Source organism: Strigops habroptila, chromosome 5, assembly GCF_004027225.2.
Source record: "Strigops habroptila isolate Jane chromosome 5, bStrHab1.2.pri, whole genome shotgun sequence".
Taxonomy (NCBI): domain Eukaryota; kingdom Metazoa; phylum Chordata; class Aves; order Psittaciformes; family Psittacidae; genus Strigops; species Strigops habroptila.
This window is the reverse complement of record NC_044281.2, coordinates 20,514,899-20,529,654: the sequence shown is the minus strand read 5'-3', so window position 1 is coordinate 20,529,654 and position 14,756 is coordinate 20,514,899. Positions and strand designations below refer to the sequence as shown.

Sequence of the window (14,756 nt, the reverse complement as noted above, 5' to 3'; positions counted from 1 at the left end):
GTGCAGGAAACTTGCAGACATCCAAGGAAAGCTCCCTTACTTGAATTTTTGAGGCTGTTGTCTAACAGATAAGTTTAGAGTCAGGTAACACAAGAAAAAAAAAAAGTGTTTTTCTGATTCATAATAACTGATTATGGGAAATAGGGAGGAAGCTCAGGTTTAGAGCTGCCAGATCTGAAAACCAGTATCAGCATTGGCATTTCGGGAAAAGGGATACTTCAATTCAACATTTCATTTCCCCCCAGGGTTGTAGTCTTCCCCCTCTGAGGCATCCCAGCATGGACTGTGCCCATGATGTTGATAGCTTCTAATATCAGCCCCAGAGGAGGGAGTCTGCCAATGGGGGAAGGGTAAGTATCTGTTTTTATTAAATATTGAATAGTTTTCTGAAGTTTTCAGTATTCATATTTTATGTCCAATAGGGTATAAAATAAGAGTATGAAAAGAAAATTTTAGAAAACTGAGTATTGAATAAAAACAGATTTACCTTTTCCATATAAGCAGACTCCCAGTCCCATCTTAGGTCTCTAGTGGTACTGTCTTCATAGAGGCTTATTTATAAACTGGGGATATCTTGGAATGCAAGGCTCATGTTCCAGAGAGATGTTTACAACAGTTGATGGGGTTTTCTGTGGCACTAGGAAAGAATAAAAGGTATCATTAAAGAAAATACAGGTTTTATGCTGAGGTTCACTGATACAGGTATGGGACTGAGTATTGAGAGGATTTTTATTTTACTCTTTTAAAATCTGCATCCATCCGAAATACCAGATGTTTAAGATAATTTTAAAACCACAGGCACTATTGACTTACTTTTTTTTTAATTTTCATTTGTGGAAAGAAATTCAAAATCATGTGGCACTTCTCACAAGAGCGGGGACATGAGTCCCAGTGTTCTTGACAAATTTCCCAACTTCGGTAAGAGCATTCTGCCTACTTAAATTCTGTAGCAGGTATAAGTGTGTATATATATTCTGTCCCTACCTGAAACTGCTGCATAAAGAATTTGGTACGCACTGTTCCATTGTGATACATGTCAGAGAAAGGTGCACATGAGTGACAGATGAGGTGGTGTGCCACTTGTCTCCATGCCTCGTGTTCTCACTGAGGAGTATTTGGAACGTACCTAAACCTGTGCTGTATATGTCTGAAGAGAACATAAATGATCATCATATGTTTGCTGCAGTAGGTGATGTGTAATGTTTTACAAATACTTTAATATTAAAATATTTCATGATCTTGTGAAGGTAATTTTTTATTTCGATGCTTGTAGAATATATTGAATAAAACATGTTCTTGTCTTTGTGTGGCTTGCTGGAGTCTTGAGGAGATCCCTAAAACTTAAATTATTTGATACTACTTATGATCTTTTGCAATTCCTGATATGTTTTGGGCTGATTGGTCACTTGACTGGGGAACTCTGACCTTTGGTAATGGTGGAAATTTGAGGTAATTCTTGCTTAGGAAATACTCAAATGCCTATCCTGTTTAGGATAGGCAAAAAGCTATCCAGTGCAGTGCCTGAAGCTGTCCTACTTCAGTGAAGCGGTGAGCCTTCAAGGCTAGATGATGTTCAGCTTAACTGTTTTTGAATCTGTGCTGATGGGAACACAGTCCCATTGGAATATGGCATTTGGGGGGTGCATGTGTTTGTGCACATGTCCCAGATCTAGTTGATTTTTAGGTATAAAGGAGTATTAATATCATTATTTTTCTTTAGTCCTTATATGTTACAGGAGTGAACAATAACTGTTGTAGTTTTAAATTATAAATAACCTCTTAGAAGAATGATGATAAAGACTCTATATTTTAGTGTATTATTTTAAGTGGAGTTAATATAATTTATGCTTTGTCAAGCCATAGTTTCATGAGCAGTTTATTCTGGCAGAGGTCAGTTCATGCAGCTTTGCAATTGGAAAACTGATATACTTAAAAATGCCGCTGACAAAATGGAAAGATGGCTTGATTCCTACATAGGTACCCTACAGGGATGTACTGTCAGCATGAGTAGGGGTCAGAGTGAATGGCCAGGAGTTGAATGGGGAAAGATGAGACTCTCTCTTCTGGTACCATCAGGAGCTTGTGCCTGATTATCTGATTATGGTAATTTTTACGTTTCAAAAAACCCAAACAACAGCCAACCAACAACTATGTGGTTGGTCAGTCAGAACGTATGCTGCTTTAAAAATAAGAATAACTGATACATTATTGCTTCTATTTTGCTTGTTTAGAGCTTTATAAACAGAATGTAAGTGTTCTTAGGTGATAGAACTCATCACTTAATCAAATTGTATTTTGTTGTTTTGTGATTTCAACTTCAGTTAAATAGTAGTCTGCATGAATAGTTTCCCTCAATTAAGTGGCTCTGTAAATATTGTGCATATTGCTGTGATTCATTGCAGTCAGTGGAGCTATTACAGTAAGGTGATGTGATTCAATGCAAGCAACGAAGACTAGACTTTGTGTGGTAGAATTGTACTAAATACTTTCATTGGCTTCTCTGGGAGGTCCTTTTTATTGTTTCAGACTGACACTGCAGTGTTGGCTATGTTCATCTTCCCAGAGTTTTTGAGAAAAAAAAATATTTACAGAGTTCACGAAGATGTTCTTAAATTTTTGTTACTGAATTTTATATGACAGTGCAACTGCACTATCATTGCTTTTAGTTTTCATGATTATTACTTTACACATCCCCTCCTCCAACCTTTTATGCAGATCAATCTATCATGGATGTTTTGAAGCATAAATGTTTTCTAGAAGAATTATTATTTTGGACAATAAAATATGAGTTTCCACAGAAGATGGTGACTTTCTTACTCAACATGCTGCCAGATCAAGATTATAAGGTACTTGCCTTGCTTCATTCAAACCTAAATGTCTTTACTTATTTTCATACTTGCTGTGCCTTGCATGAGACCACGTATGTTTATATTTGAATAATAAGCGGTAAAATGCAGATATTTTCATCTTGTTTTGAGTATTCTGTTAGAAGAAGGTCTAAAGTGTATAGTATTTGAAGAGAGAAGTAGACAAAACAAGATGGATAATTCTGGAGCAGCAGTATTAATTTTGGTCTCATGGTTTGGTTTTTTACTTTTTGGCTGTTAGTACTTAGTTGCATGTGTTGGACTTTATTTTGGTTTATTTTACTTTGTAAATTAGGTTTTTGTCAGTTAAAAGATGTGGATCAGCAACTGAACGATTCTGTACTGTGGTATGACTGGTAAGTAATTGCGGCGACTTTGTTCCTGTTGCAGCTGTCGTAGGCAGTGGTTTCTTGGTATAGACCATTACAGTGTGCTTGTTTTTGCTGCGGCTATGCCCAAGGTGCTTTTGGCAGCCTTCCAGGTGCTTCCTTACAGAGTTTTGCAGTTGTCCATACCAAGTGTCTCCTGGCATGGAGTCATGGATACTGGATGTCATCTTCCTGTTTTAAATCTTGGTGCGCAGCCAGGTTTGGTTGTTTGCTCTACGTGTTCCTGAGACCTAGTATACATAGCAGTCAGGCTTAACATTTTGCTCTGATCATGTCATACCTTTAAGCCATGCAAATATTTTGGACCTTCTCGATACCTGCTGAGGATCTGCAAAGATGAAGAAATCCTGAAGTCCAGGCATGCAGATTTCTTCAAAGATGTCTGTTTATAATAGGACAGCCCTTTATTCATGCTCCCGTAAAACCTTGCTGTATCAAAGCAAAGGATATGAAGATAACTTAGAAGGAAGAAAAACATAAGATATGGGCTTTCAGCAATACTCTGCCGGGGTCAAGACAGCATTTTGATTTTGGTCCAAGATTCATCTTGGTCTTGGATTCAGCTATTACATGAGGAGACATGATGACTCTCTTAACTGATGATCCCTTGCCATGAAGCTTGGTATTTGGAGGCAGACCCATGTGGACATCCAGTTCTCCTGATCCATTGCCAACTAAATTCCTGCCTGTACTGCTGGTAGCGTGCATAAGAATCTGGTAAGTGTTGCTATGTTTACCTTTTTACTGTACCGCGTAATAACAAATTTTAATGATCATGAGGTCTTCTTTCCTTTGACAACAAGCCACAATCTTCAGTGGCTTTCTTCATTGTGTTCATAGTCTTTCTTCATCATGTACTCAGAAAAAGAGACCATGTTACATTTAGTTTCGCTCCTGGCTGCCACTTTTGTCTGGAAATCAATCCGTCTTTCACCCATCAGTACAATAACGTTTAATATTATTTTTTTTTTGCTACCAATTTCAGATTGTGTTTGATTTAAACAGTTAATTTCTATGTACAACCTTTATTACTAGCACAAATCCTAAGCATTTGGAATCTTTTAGAATCTGTGTTGATTTTAGTTGCTGTGACTAAAAGGTGTTTTTCAGTAGTAAGGAAACTCAGAGCAGGAAGTGTATCACACAGCAATATTAGGGAGGCAGTAACACTGTTTTTCCCCAAGATACCTGTATTTTGTTGCAAAACTGTGTCAGTGACGCATGAATTTTAATCGTGTCTATGAGGATTGTGGCTCCCTTACAGGGACTGGCTCTGCCTTTTACATGTGTACAGAGAGAACATACCATTTTGGGGTGAATTGGAAGAATGTTTTGTCTTTCGAGCTTCTATTTAGCTTTTACGAAGGAAAAGCTTATTTGCTGTTTAATCACGATGAATTCTCAAAACAGTAGGAACACCTGGAGGGATATAGATAGTTCCAAGTGATCTCTCAGCTCTCTGCTACTTTCTCCCATCCCATCTACACCACGTTTTTCCTGCCTCTGCTTTTGAGCAGTTGGTCCGATTCTTCATGAGCTGATTTAGCTCATTAAATAATTTCCAGTCATGATTTAATGAGCTAAATCAGCAGAATTCTGCTAGGTAGGTTTTCTTATAAACTGAGCGAGCTAGCCAGACGCAGAGCACAGAGTTGGCTACCTGTGTATGTTCTGAAATTGCTGAAATCTCTGGCTTCTGGCGTAAGCATAGTAGAGCTGACTGAATCCACCATGCCCTGTGCAGCAGTCAGTGAACCACCAGCAATCTCTGTTGCACAGATTCATTTTTAAATAGGAACATAAACTTCTCTTTTTAGGATTCCCAGTATTGAAAAGAGGTGTTGGAAAGGGGTGGGCCAAAACCCTGGGTTAACTTCCCCCCTCCCGCCTTTTGCGTTTGAGAGAGACAGCACAAAACAGTGTGTTCTTTGCCTTACAGGATTTGTGCCTAAGGCATCTGTTCCAGCACTGTCTGACATTTGAAGCTTTGAAGAGTTACAAGTGAAGAAAAAGAAAACAGAAGAGGAATTTACCAGAGCTTCCAGGAAAATAGAGGTGTTATGGCATGGACAAGCTTTCTGCAAGAGATAAAACAAAAGGCCAGAGAAATAGAACTGATCTTCACATGACCAAGGAGAAAGCAAAGAAGGGGTGGCAATAAGTAAGAAGCTGATGGAAGAGTGTAAATCATCTAAGAGCAGAGCCCTGCTGAAATCTGGAAAACTGGAAGTAGCAAAATGCAAAAGCATCTGGTAGAGATAATGAATCAACAGCCAATTATCAGAAATGCAGTGCCTCGTCAGCCACCTCCCATAGTGAACATTGAGGCAGCTGTTACGGCAATAGGACTTCACTAACCCCTGGATATGCTGTTCTACAGATTCTGTAGAATAGTTTTTTCTATTGCAAATTCAGTTTTATCATGGCTTTCACCTAGCAGAACTATCTGTTTCTTTGCATTGAGAAGATAAATATGGAAGATGGAAGTTCAAACTGAAATATGGGGTTGATGTTAGGCTTCTAAAAGTTCTGGGACTGTTAAGTGGCCACCAAGACAAAAGGCCAGATGAAAAAATAACTTTGTTTTTGCATAGGCTAGAAATTTAGAAGCTGCACAAGTTCTTAGGGAGTTAATTTGTGAAGGTAATTAAATGTACAGAAAACATGTCTTAGGAAGCCACTTCTTGCAAATGGTTGGAAGCTGAGTAAGTATTTGGAAAGACATGTTATGTAAATATCTGCATTCTTGCTCCATTCTTCATTTTTCCTTAGTTACATATACAGGTTTGGCCACTCAAATATAGGATACTGAGCTGGATGAGCTGATTTGACCTACTATGGTTATTTTTATATATGGAATGCAGTTTACCACAGTATTTCAGCGTTTTAACTCTGGAAAGGAGTTTAGTTTCTTCCTCTCTGTCCTGGGTTCAGCTGTAGCAGTTATTATTCTCCTTCCTAGTAGCTGGTGCAGCGCTGTGTTTTTGACTTTAGTCTGAGAACAATGCTGATAACACACCGACGATTTTAGTTGTTGCTAAGTACCACTTACTCCAATCAAGGACTTTTCAGTCTCACGCTCTGCCAGTGAGGAGGGGCACTGGAAGCCGGGAGGGAGCAGAGACAGGACACCTGACCCAAACTAGCCAAAGGGGTACTCCATACCACAGCATGTCATGCCCAGTATATAAACTGGGGATGTCACCTGAAAGGCCCAGATTGCTGCTCGGGTCGGGCTGGGTATCGGTTGGCAGGTGGTGAGCAATCATATTCTCTCCCCTTGTTATTTCCCTTATCACTATTATTACTGGTGGTAGCAGTAGTGGTTTTGTATTATACCTTAGTTACTGGACTGTTCTTATCTCAACCCATGGGAGTTACATTCTTTCGATTCTCCTCCCCATCCCTCTGGGAAAAGGGGGTGGAAAAAGGGGGGAGAGTGAGTGAGCGGCTGCGTGGTTCAGAGTTACCGTCTGGGCTTAAACCATGACACTCTCAAAATTGGAAAGGGTTGTGTTTGTTTAGCTTCAAAGTGAATGTAGGAATAAAGCTTGTGTCATTTGTCCAAGTGTATTATGGAGTCTTTGTCATTATACTATATTGATAGTGAATCAACAGTACTTTCAGAAATTCGCTATTATACATGAGGCACAAAAAGTTTTGGTGTGTGCTGATTTTGAATAAATAAATAAATACATCCAAAATTTGTTCTTTGAGAAGGATCGTATTTTTAGAATAACCTTGAGTGCTCTGTTTAACAAGTAAAATGTAGTTCCTACATCACAGAACCTGAGAATCCTATCTAAACATTATACAGTGTGAAGAAGTAATACAGAAATAAAGTATGCTTTTTTTTTACTAGCAGCATTAATATGCTAACTTCTTAAAATATCAAATGTATCATTTGTGTCTGAGACATAACGTTAATAGCATAAACGTCTTAATGTTTGTTTTAAGTGTCATTGCCAGTGCTTAAAATTGTATCAAGCTTTAATTTAAAAGAAATCATATAATAGGAAGTTCTGCCTTGGAATACCAGAACAATACTATATTAACTGTGTAAAAGTATTAAGAATATGTTGTTCCAAAAAAGCTTTAGCTGAAAATAATTACCCTTGAGCTGTGTGCCATATGTACAAGACACTCAGTTATTACAGTGTTTTCCATCATTGTGGACCAGCTAAAGGAAGGCAAGTTAAGCTGTGTTGTGGTGTTTCCTGCAGTGACATCCCCATCACCGTCCTGGTCTGGTTTTTGCATGAGCAACTTTATTTTTGACGGTATTTGCTGGCAGAAGCAGTCTTTGTACCCAACAGCAGTGTTATGGCATCATGATTTTTTTGGAAATATTTTTGAAATGAGAATAACATGGTAGTGCTATAATAAAAATATGGGAGCACTGAGTCTGAGGCAGGTAAAATGAGGTATTGATTTGTATGCAGTCTGGTGAAAACACAGCTGTCTGAGGGTGGTTTTAAAATTTCTAATTTTATGCTTATGAAAGGTTAATACTTCCAGAAGGAAAAGGCAGGGGATTTTAGACTTCGAGCTGAAAATTTTGATCGCTACACAGCTTGTATTATCTCTTATTAAGCCAAGCAAGTCCAGATGGTGTTAATTTGGAACTTAAAGTACTAAGTAAGAAGTGAGTTCAAAGCTGGCAGATACGCACACAATATATATGCAGTGCAAAAGGTTGGTTTACAATGCAATTTGAGGCTAATGGAGTGGGACAAGAAATTATACTAAGATTTATGTCTGCATGTATTGATACATTTAAATACCTGGTTTAAAAAAACCCAAACAGTTGTGTGAAGAATAGCAAAGCTTGCTATTTTTTTGATATTTTTTTTTTTTTTTTTTTTTTGGATTATTGGGGAGAAAGTGCTAAAAGTTTATTAAAAGAATGTAGGATGTTATGATAGCAGATGGAATTCAGTGTTGAGATGTCATCTTTGACGGATGAATGAAAACCTCACTCCATGGGTAGAAGAGTGCAAGTGATAAGGCAGCTATATTAGGTACAACTAATCTCACTGTTCACGGTGTATCATTTTAGGACATCAGTCCCTGTTGTAGGATGTAAAAAAGTTAGGATAAATTAATTATTAGAACTTTAATGCTTTTATAGGAGACCTTATATTCCTGATTTCAGCTTTTTTGTTTGTTTGTTTGGTTTAGTTTTTTTAATGTGGAAAGTATAGCATGAGAAGATTAGATTTTGGGATAAGGTAGTAAAATTGGAGGCATAAGTTACCTCTCTCTATAGATTGATCTTTTCATATGGACTGTTTCTAGAAACTAGACATGGGATACTTAGACCATCAGTTTTGGTTTGTCATAGCAACTGGTGTTTCCCAGGGTGTGCCGATAGTATTTTTGTAAAGGATTGTTTTATAATGGAAGCAAGCTGTGATTTTTGTATGGTGCTTGTTAACATCAAAATTTCTTTGTAATTTACAGATTGCTTTTACAAAAACTTTTGTTCAGCATTATGCTTTTATTATGAAAACACTGAAGAAAAGCCATGAATCCGACACAATGTCTAATAGAATTGTGCATATCAGTGTTCAGTTGTTCAGCAATGAAGAGCTAGCACGCCAAGTAACAGAAGAATGTCAGCTGCTGGATATTATGGTCACTGTTCTGTTATATATGATGGAAAGTTGCCTTATTAAAAGTGAATTGCAAGGTAGGTTGATTTGTTTGTTTGCTTGTTTCCATGGATAATAAATTGATCGTACAGGAATTTAATCGCTTTCTTTAGTAGTCAATCCACCCTCCGACCTGTTCCCAAAAATGCACAGGATCTAGCAAGATATGGTAGAGGCTGAGTCTCAAAATTCCCTAGAAATACAGTTGTCAAGGGCGACACTGATGTTCTATGCGTTGGTTTGTAGGGTTTTCTTTTGTAGGACTGTTACACAGTGAAGAATACGGAGGATTATCTTGCAGGTGCTTCATTTGTTGGGTGAAGTGCATAAACAGTCTTTGTGAAGCTCATGTTTGAGTGAGAAATTATATATGCAAATTGAGACCCTTTATTAATTTAAAAATATTTTCAAGGTATTTCACCAGCTATTTGAAGTATTTACAATTGTTTTAATTTTTCTCACCTGTGATTGTCTTAATAATAAAACTTGATAGAGAAGAATGATTTAATACTTTGATTGACAGAATGGCAATTTGAATTAGTGTACACTGTAACTTTTCGAGTGAAAACAGCTGTCCTTTTTCTACCCTCCTTGTTTTACCTGGCCTTATCTGAAAATGGTGGCACAACAAATCTTGCTGACTTCTGCTTTTCACGCTCTCGTGTACCAAGACGCTAATAGACCTCATACATCTCAGCCCTCTTTATCCTAGTTTGAATTAGAAAATACTCTCTAGATAGGCTGACTGCTGCTGCCAAATAAGTACCATTAACTTCTGCAGAAAATTCCAATTTTTCTTGTCTCAAGTATCCTTTGTCTCCAAGTCTCTGTATGGCCTAATACAGAGTGACTGTACTGAAACAGGAAACTGTCAGTCATCTAGCTAAAGAGTGCCCTCAGCTGCACTTCAGGATGAAAAATTTTTCTGTTGCCCTCATAGATTGCTTTACAGTATTCAGAGGGAAGTGTTGAATCTGTAACAGTTTGTATATGAAGTGACTTTTACTAAACTAATGCCATGTTGGTGAAATGTCATTTAAAACTACTTTTAAGCATCTACCGAATGTTACTCATTGGTCAGAATGGGATGTTGCTACCATGGTGGTAAGGTTCTGTAATGAATCAGAATTCGCAGCCAAATAGAAAATGGCTGTGACTGTGATTAGACATTCTCTGAAGAAACTTCTTGGTAGTTAATTTTGTAAGCGGGAGCTGGTAAGTTAAATAATGTCAGATATATTTGTGATAGATTTGTGAGAAAAGACTGACCCCTGGAACAGCTGTCCCAAGACATGAAGTTACCTTGTTGAAGCTAACAAAAAGCACCAGTGATTTTTGTTAGCTAAGTCTTCATAATGGAATCTGTACAGTGTTTTTCTGTGTTTTCACAACACTTCCTCCTTACTGCTTTGTATAGAAGGGATCGGGCATACTGAAAATTGACAGAAAAAAATTAATAAAATTCTTTATTGGTTTTTCCCCTCCTCTCATATTCTCATTGTCCTTCTTTTGCAGTTCTGTGGGATTGTATCTTGTGTTCAGTTCAAGGTATCTCTCATGATGCTGGAAATAGTGATAAGTCTGTTAGAAGTCTGTGCTGGTGAGAGAAATTGAGAAGAATTGTGTTTGTGCAGCTAGTGCAAGCAAGTAGGTCATTTAGTATCTGAATGAGATGAAGTTTACAAATCCAGCCAACGGTTAGATGGAGAAAACATGTGGGTAAGGAACAAGGATAACATGGAGCCGGATTTAGTTTGTGTTACTCACAGATCATAATTGTCTTTTGGATAGCTGACACATGTTAAAAGTATACAGTTCATGAAGGGTATTTGTGGATGCTAAGTGTCAAACTCTTTTCATGAAACAGAGTTGACTTAGGAGCTGTGTTGATACCAACTTTGAAAGTGTTACTGGTTCAGCTTACTGCTCTCACACGTGGTGTGAAAGGGTGAGGAGGAGAAATATGGGTGCAGATGCTGCAACTGGCTCCCTAGGAAGATTTATGTCCTTAAGCTCTTAGAGATTTTTTTTTTCCACTCTTCCAGCATTTTACTTCTCCTGAACTTTTCACAGGAGAAGAATTTCTACGCCAAGGAAAAGTTGTTTTGATAATGGTTCATCCTTTAAAAAAAAAAACCGCCTCTTTGACCTTACATTAACCCTGGCTTGTAGAGTACTCTGGATAAGAGGCAATGCCACTGCCAATTTGAAGTATTGCTGGATTTGTCTAATCTGTACTCAGGCAGAGAATCAGCAACATGTAACTGTTCAGCGGGTTCAAGCAAAGTCAGCCGAGATGTTACCCTGTTCTCGGACAGGCTATGTGAGCACATGGGAACCAGGCAGTTCAGCAACAAGACCTAGTTTCCTTTCTTCGCAGATGTACCACATAACAAGAGAGATGAAAGAGTATTTGATCAACTGTGGCAGAGAAGTTCGAGAAGCTCTGCAGAGCACTTCTGACTTCCTGTTCCTTCCAGTGCTTCAGTGTAATAGATAGGAGTCAGTCTTAAGACATGGAGCTCTATATTACCTTATGGTAACAAGAAGGTATCTGTTCACAGTTGTGTGCAACTCAAGCAGTGTGTTTTTCAGGATGAAATCTCATTCATTTTTCAGACCGTGCTGTGTTCTTGGGAAGTAAAACTTCTCAAGATCAAAATATTGTATGACTTCAAGTTAGAAAACTGTTGGCATAATAGGTAAGAGAGGAGTTTGGTTTTGTGGTTTTTGTTTTGTTGGTTGTTTTTGTTTGTTGTTTGGTTTGGTTTTTCCCCCCCCCGGTACCAGTAAACCAACAAAATAAGCCAACTCAGAGAAAGAGCAAAAACAAGTATTTTTTTCAGTAGTCACAACAAAGGACAGGAAAAAAAGCTTACGTATATACCAAAGGCAACCACTTCAGGCACAGATGTGCCTCATCAGCTGGAGACTGGAGCCTCTTAATAACAGTCTTTTAGCTGTGTCTGTGCTGTACTACTTATGACCGTTTCACTGTGTAGAGAGTAACTACAAGGGTCCTTCGGTGTATTTCAGCTGCGCAAAAACCATCGCCAAGGCTGATCATCAGCTACAAGATTCTTTTTTCTGTTCACTTGAAACAGAACAGCAACTGACAGATAGGTGCTGGAAGTTATTTCCTCTTGGATTGTGAATTCAGGACCAGTCCTGTTTCCCGTGTGCTCTTTGCAGTCATTCCTCTTATGAAAGTCAAATAAAGAGATTTATTTGACAGCCACAGAGAATGTACTTCTGTGCTTTGGGAGAGGAGGAAAGATATCTACTCCCTGCACCCCCCATTTCTTCTCCTCTTGTTTTGTGAACCTTCTCCTGCCCTAGTCTCTGGAAGGCTGCATAAACCCTCTTTCTGTTCCAGATTCAGAGTGGAAACGCTTTTTTCTGCTCTCCTCAGACTCAACATGCCAGTGTAGATTTTGATACCAGACTCCTGTCTGAATGCTGTCAGGTAGCTTGCTTGCTGGAAGCCTGTCAAATTCAAAATACGTTTCAGATGTTCATAATAGGAATTGTATTGCTTGGTCTTTTTACGCTTCTTGAGAGTATTCAAAGAAGGCATAGCTGTGATGGTTTTACTAATGCACTGCTTTTCCAAGGTTGCAATATTGTTCAAAGTGTGTGTGTCTCCCTATGTTGATGAATCTGTGATGAGAAAACAGCCTCAGGTACCACAGAACAACCATTCTTCTTTTCTGCAGTTTTCTCTGTGTGTTTCTGATCACGATGTTACAGTAAATCCTAATTGTTAGTTTTTGCATTATCTGGTGTAATAACTTTATTTAAAGATTACAAGAAGAAGGAAAATAAATACTTTTTATGTTTTCCCTCCCCCCCCCTTTTTTTTTTTGTTCTTTTTTCTTTTTTGAATCTAGATGAAGAAAATAGTTTACATGTTGTGGTAAATTGTGGGGAAGCACTACTGAAGAATAATACTTACTGGCCCCTGGTTAGTGATTTTATAAACATACTTTCACACCAAAGTGTGGCAAAGAAATTTTTGGAAGATCATGGTCTTCTGGTAACATGGATGAATTTTGTATCATTCTTTCAAGGTGTGTGACTTTTATAATCAGTACTAATACAAGGATCTTAAGACAGCTTAATGTACGCAGTAGTAAAATCCTTACAATGACCTGTATGTAAATATTTAAGTCATTAGTATTCTCATGAGTCTGTATTCCTGCAAGGGATCAGTAAATTCTAGAAAGCAGGTAGATTTGAAAATGATCTAATGGATGTTTGTCTTGTGTGGACTAGTTAAAGAGCAATTGCAACACGCTTGACTGAGATAGATGTATGGTGCCAGAATTCTCAGATTGTATTTAAAGGACAAATTGTAACTTGTGCTAGAAGCGTTTTACTGGTGAAGTTCTAAATTTAAATATTTGGTAAATTAATCTGTGCATGTTAATGTCACCTGAACAGCAAGGACTGCATTTACTAGCCAACCGAGAGCTATTTCTCTTTTCTGCTCTACTTCTGTTCAAACTTCAATGCTTGTTCTCATACTTTATTCTACTCCTAGATAGGATAGATTGTTACACTTTGTGGGGTTTTTTTTGTCTTATGATGTGTGTGAATGCATAATACTGAAGATAGTGCATTCCACTTAGCTCTAGTTAAATATTTTGGTTGTATAACTCTGCTTAAATCTTCGAAGGTATGAATTTAAATAAACGAGAATTAAATGAGCATGTGGAGTTTGAATCACAGACATACTATGCTGCCTTTGCTGCTGAGCTGGAAGCCTGTGCCCAGCCTATGTGGGGTCTTCTGTCACACTGCAAAGTTAGGGTAAGACTAACATTTCTGTGTCATTATTCTTAGTTTTATTCATGACATACTCTAGAGTTGTCAAACCTGAAAGGTCTGTCTGGTTTATGTTTGGAAGGACTTGGGGTTTTGCTGTCTTTTTCTACCAAATATATAAAACTATGATCAGCTGGGATTCTGTGTACAGTGACTATAGAATTCATGCTTGTACCTGATATATTGTCTCCAGAACTGGGACTACAAGTTCAGGATGTGTACAGTCATTCCATACGACTCTATATATATGGAATAATGTGATAAATGTCTGAGTCATTCTGTCTTTGTTTAGTGGCAAAGGAGATACATATGTCATCCTAATGCGATTATAATGTTGATTGTGTCTGCAAATAGATGCTTCGTTATGATGGGCGATGCAGTTTTTATGAGTTTGTGGTGTTTTACTAACAATCTGAGATGAAAGCCTCTTAGATTCTCACATCTCATGGTCTCTTAACTAGAGCAAAGAGTTGTTACTATTTGCTAGACTGTAAATTATGCTAAGTTATAGTAGAAATCCATTAGCTTGCAGGAATACTTAACATGTGAAAAAAACTTTGTATTGGTTATTTTTCATGAAATCAATACTTATCTTTGAAATTAGCTTTTTAAGATACATAATAGTATCCATGAGAATGTAATACCTGAATTGAACTGCACACATAAAATGTGTGTGAGTATACCATGCAATTTTGAAGCAGTTTAGATCAGGTAGTCGCAAAAGCCTTTCCGTGATGTAAGTTATGCTGACACATTATGAATATAACCATTTAAAGGTCTAACTTATCTTCTGAAAACTGAATTGCAACTTTAGTTTTTTGAAGCATTCCTTCTTTTTAGTTTAGGACTGGGAAAGTCTGCCATTTGTTCAAGGTCTATATGATTCCTTGCTCCACCTATTGGCTTGTCGGTTGTGTTTTCATCTCCGTGTTTGAACCCTTTGGTTTTTCTCAGTAAATTGGAGAGTGGTTTAGAAATTTCATAGTTTAATGTACTCGTTTAGTGAAACCTGATGGGTG

At 37.8% G+C, this 14,756-nt stretch overlaps 1 protein-coding gene across 9 annotated transcripts in view; it reads left to right on the top strand.

Annotated features, from left to right (window-relative positions):
* The window catches only part of UBR3 (ubiquitin protein ligase E3 component n-recognin 3), a 112,357-nt gene that overhangs the window by 23,078 nt on the left and 74,523 nt on the right, over window positions 1-14,756 (top strand). For 8 of the 9 annotated variants that reach the window (XM_030486052.1, XM_030486050.1, XM_030486051.1 and 5 more), the window contains 4 exons: window positions 2,716-2,846; window positions 8,720-8,948; window positions 12,801-12,980; window positions 13,589-13,722. In XM_030486052.1, coding sequence (XP_030341912.1) covers window positions 2,716-2,846; window positions 8,720-8,948; window positions 12,801-12,980; window positions 13,589-13,722 — 674 coding nt within the window. Of the gene's footprint in view, window positions 1-245; window positions 351-2,715; window positions 2,847-8,719; window positions 8,949-12,800; window positions 12,981-13,588; window positions 13,723-14,756 lie in introns of those variants that run through there. The other variant, XM_030486056.1, reaches the window with a different exon arrangement.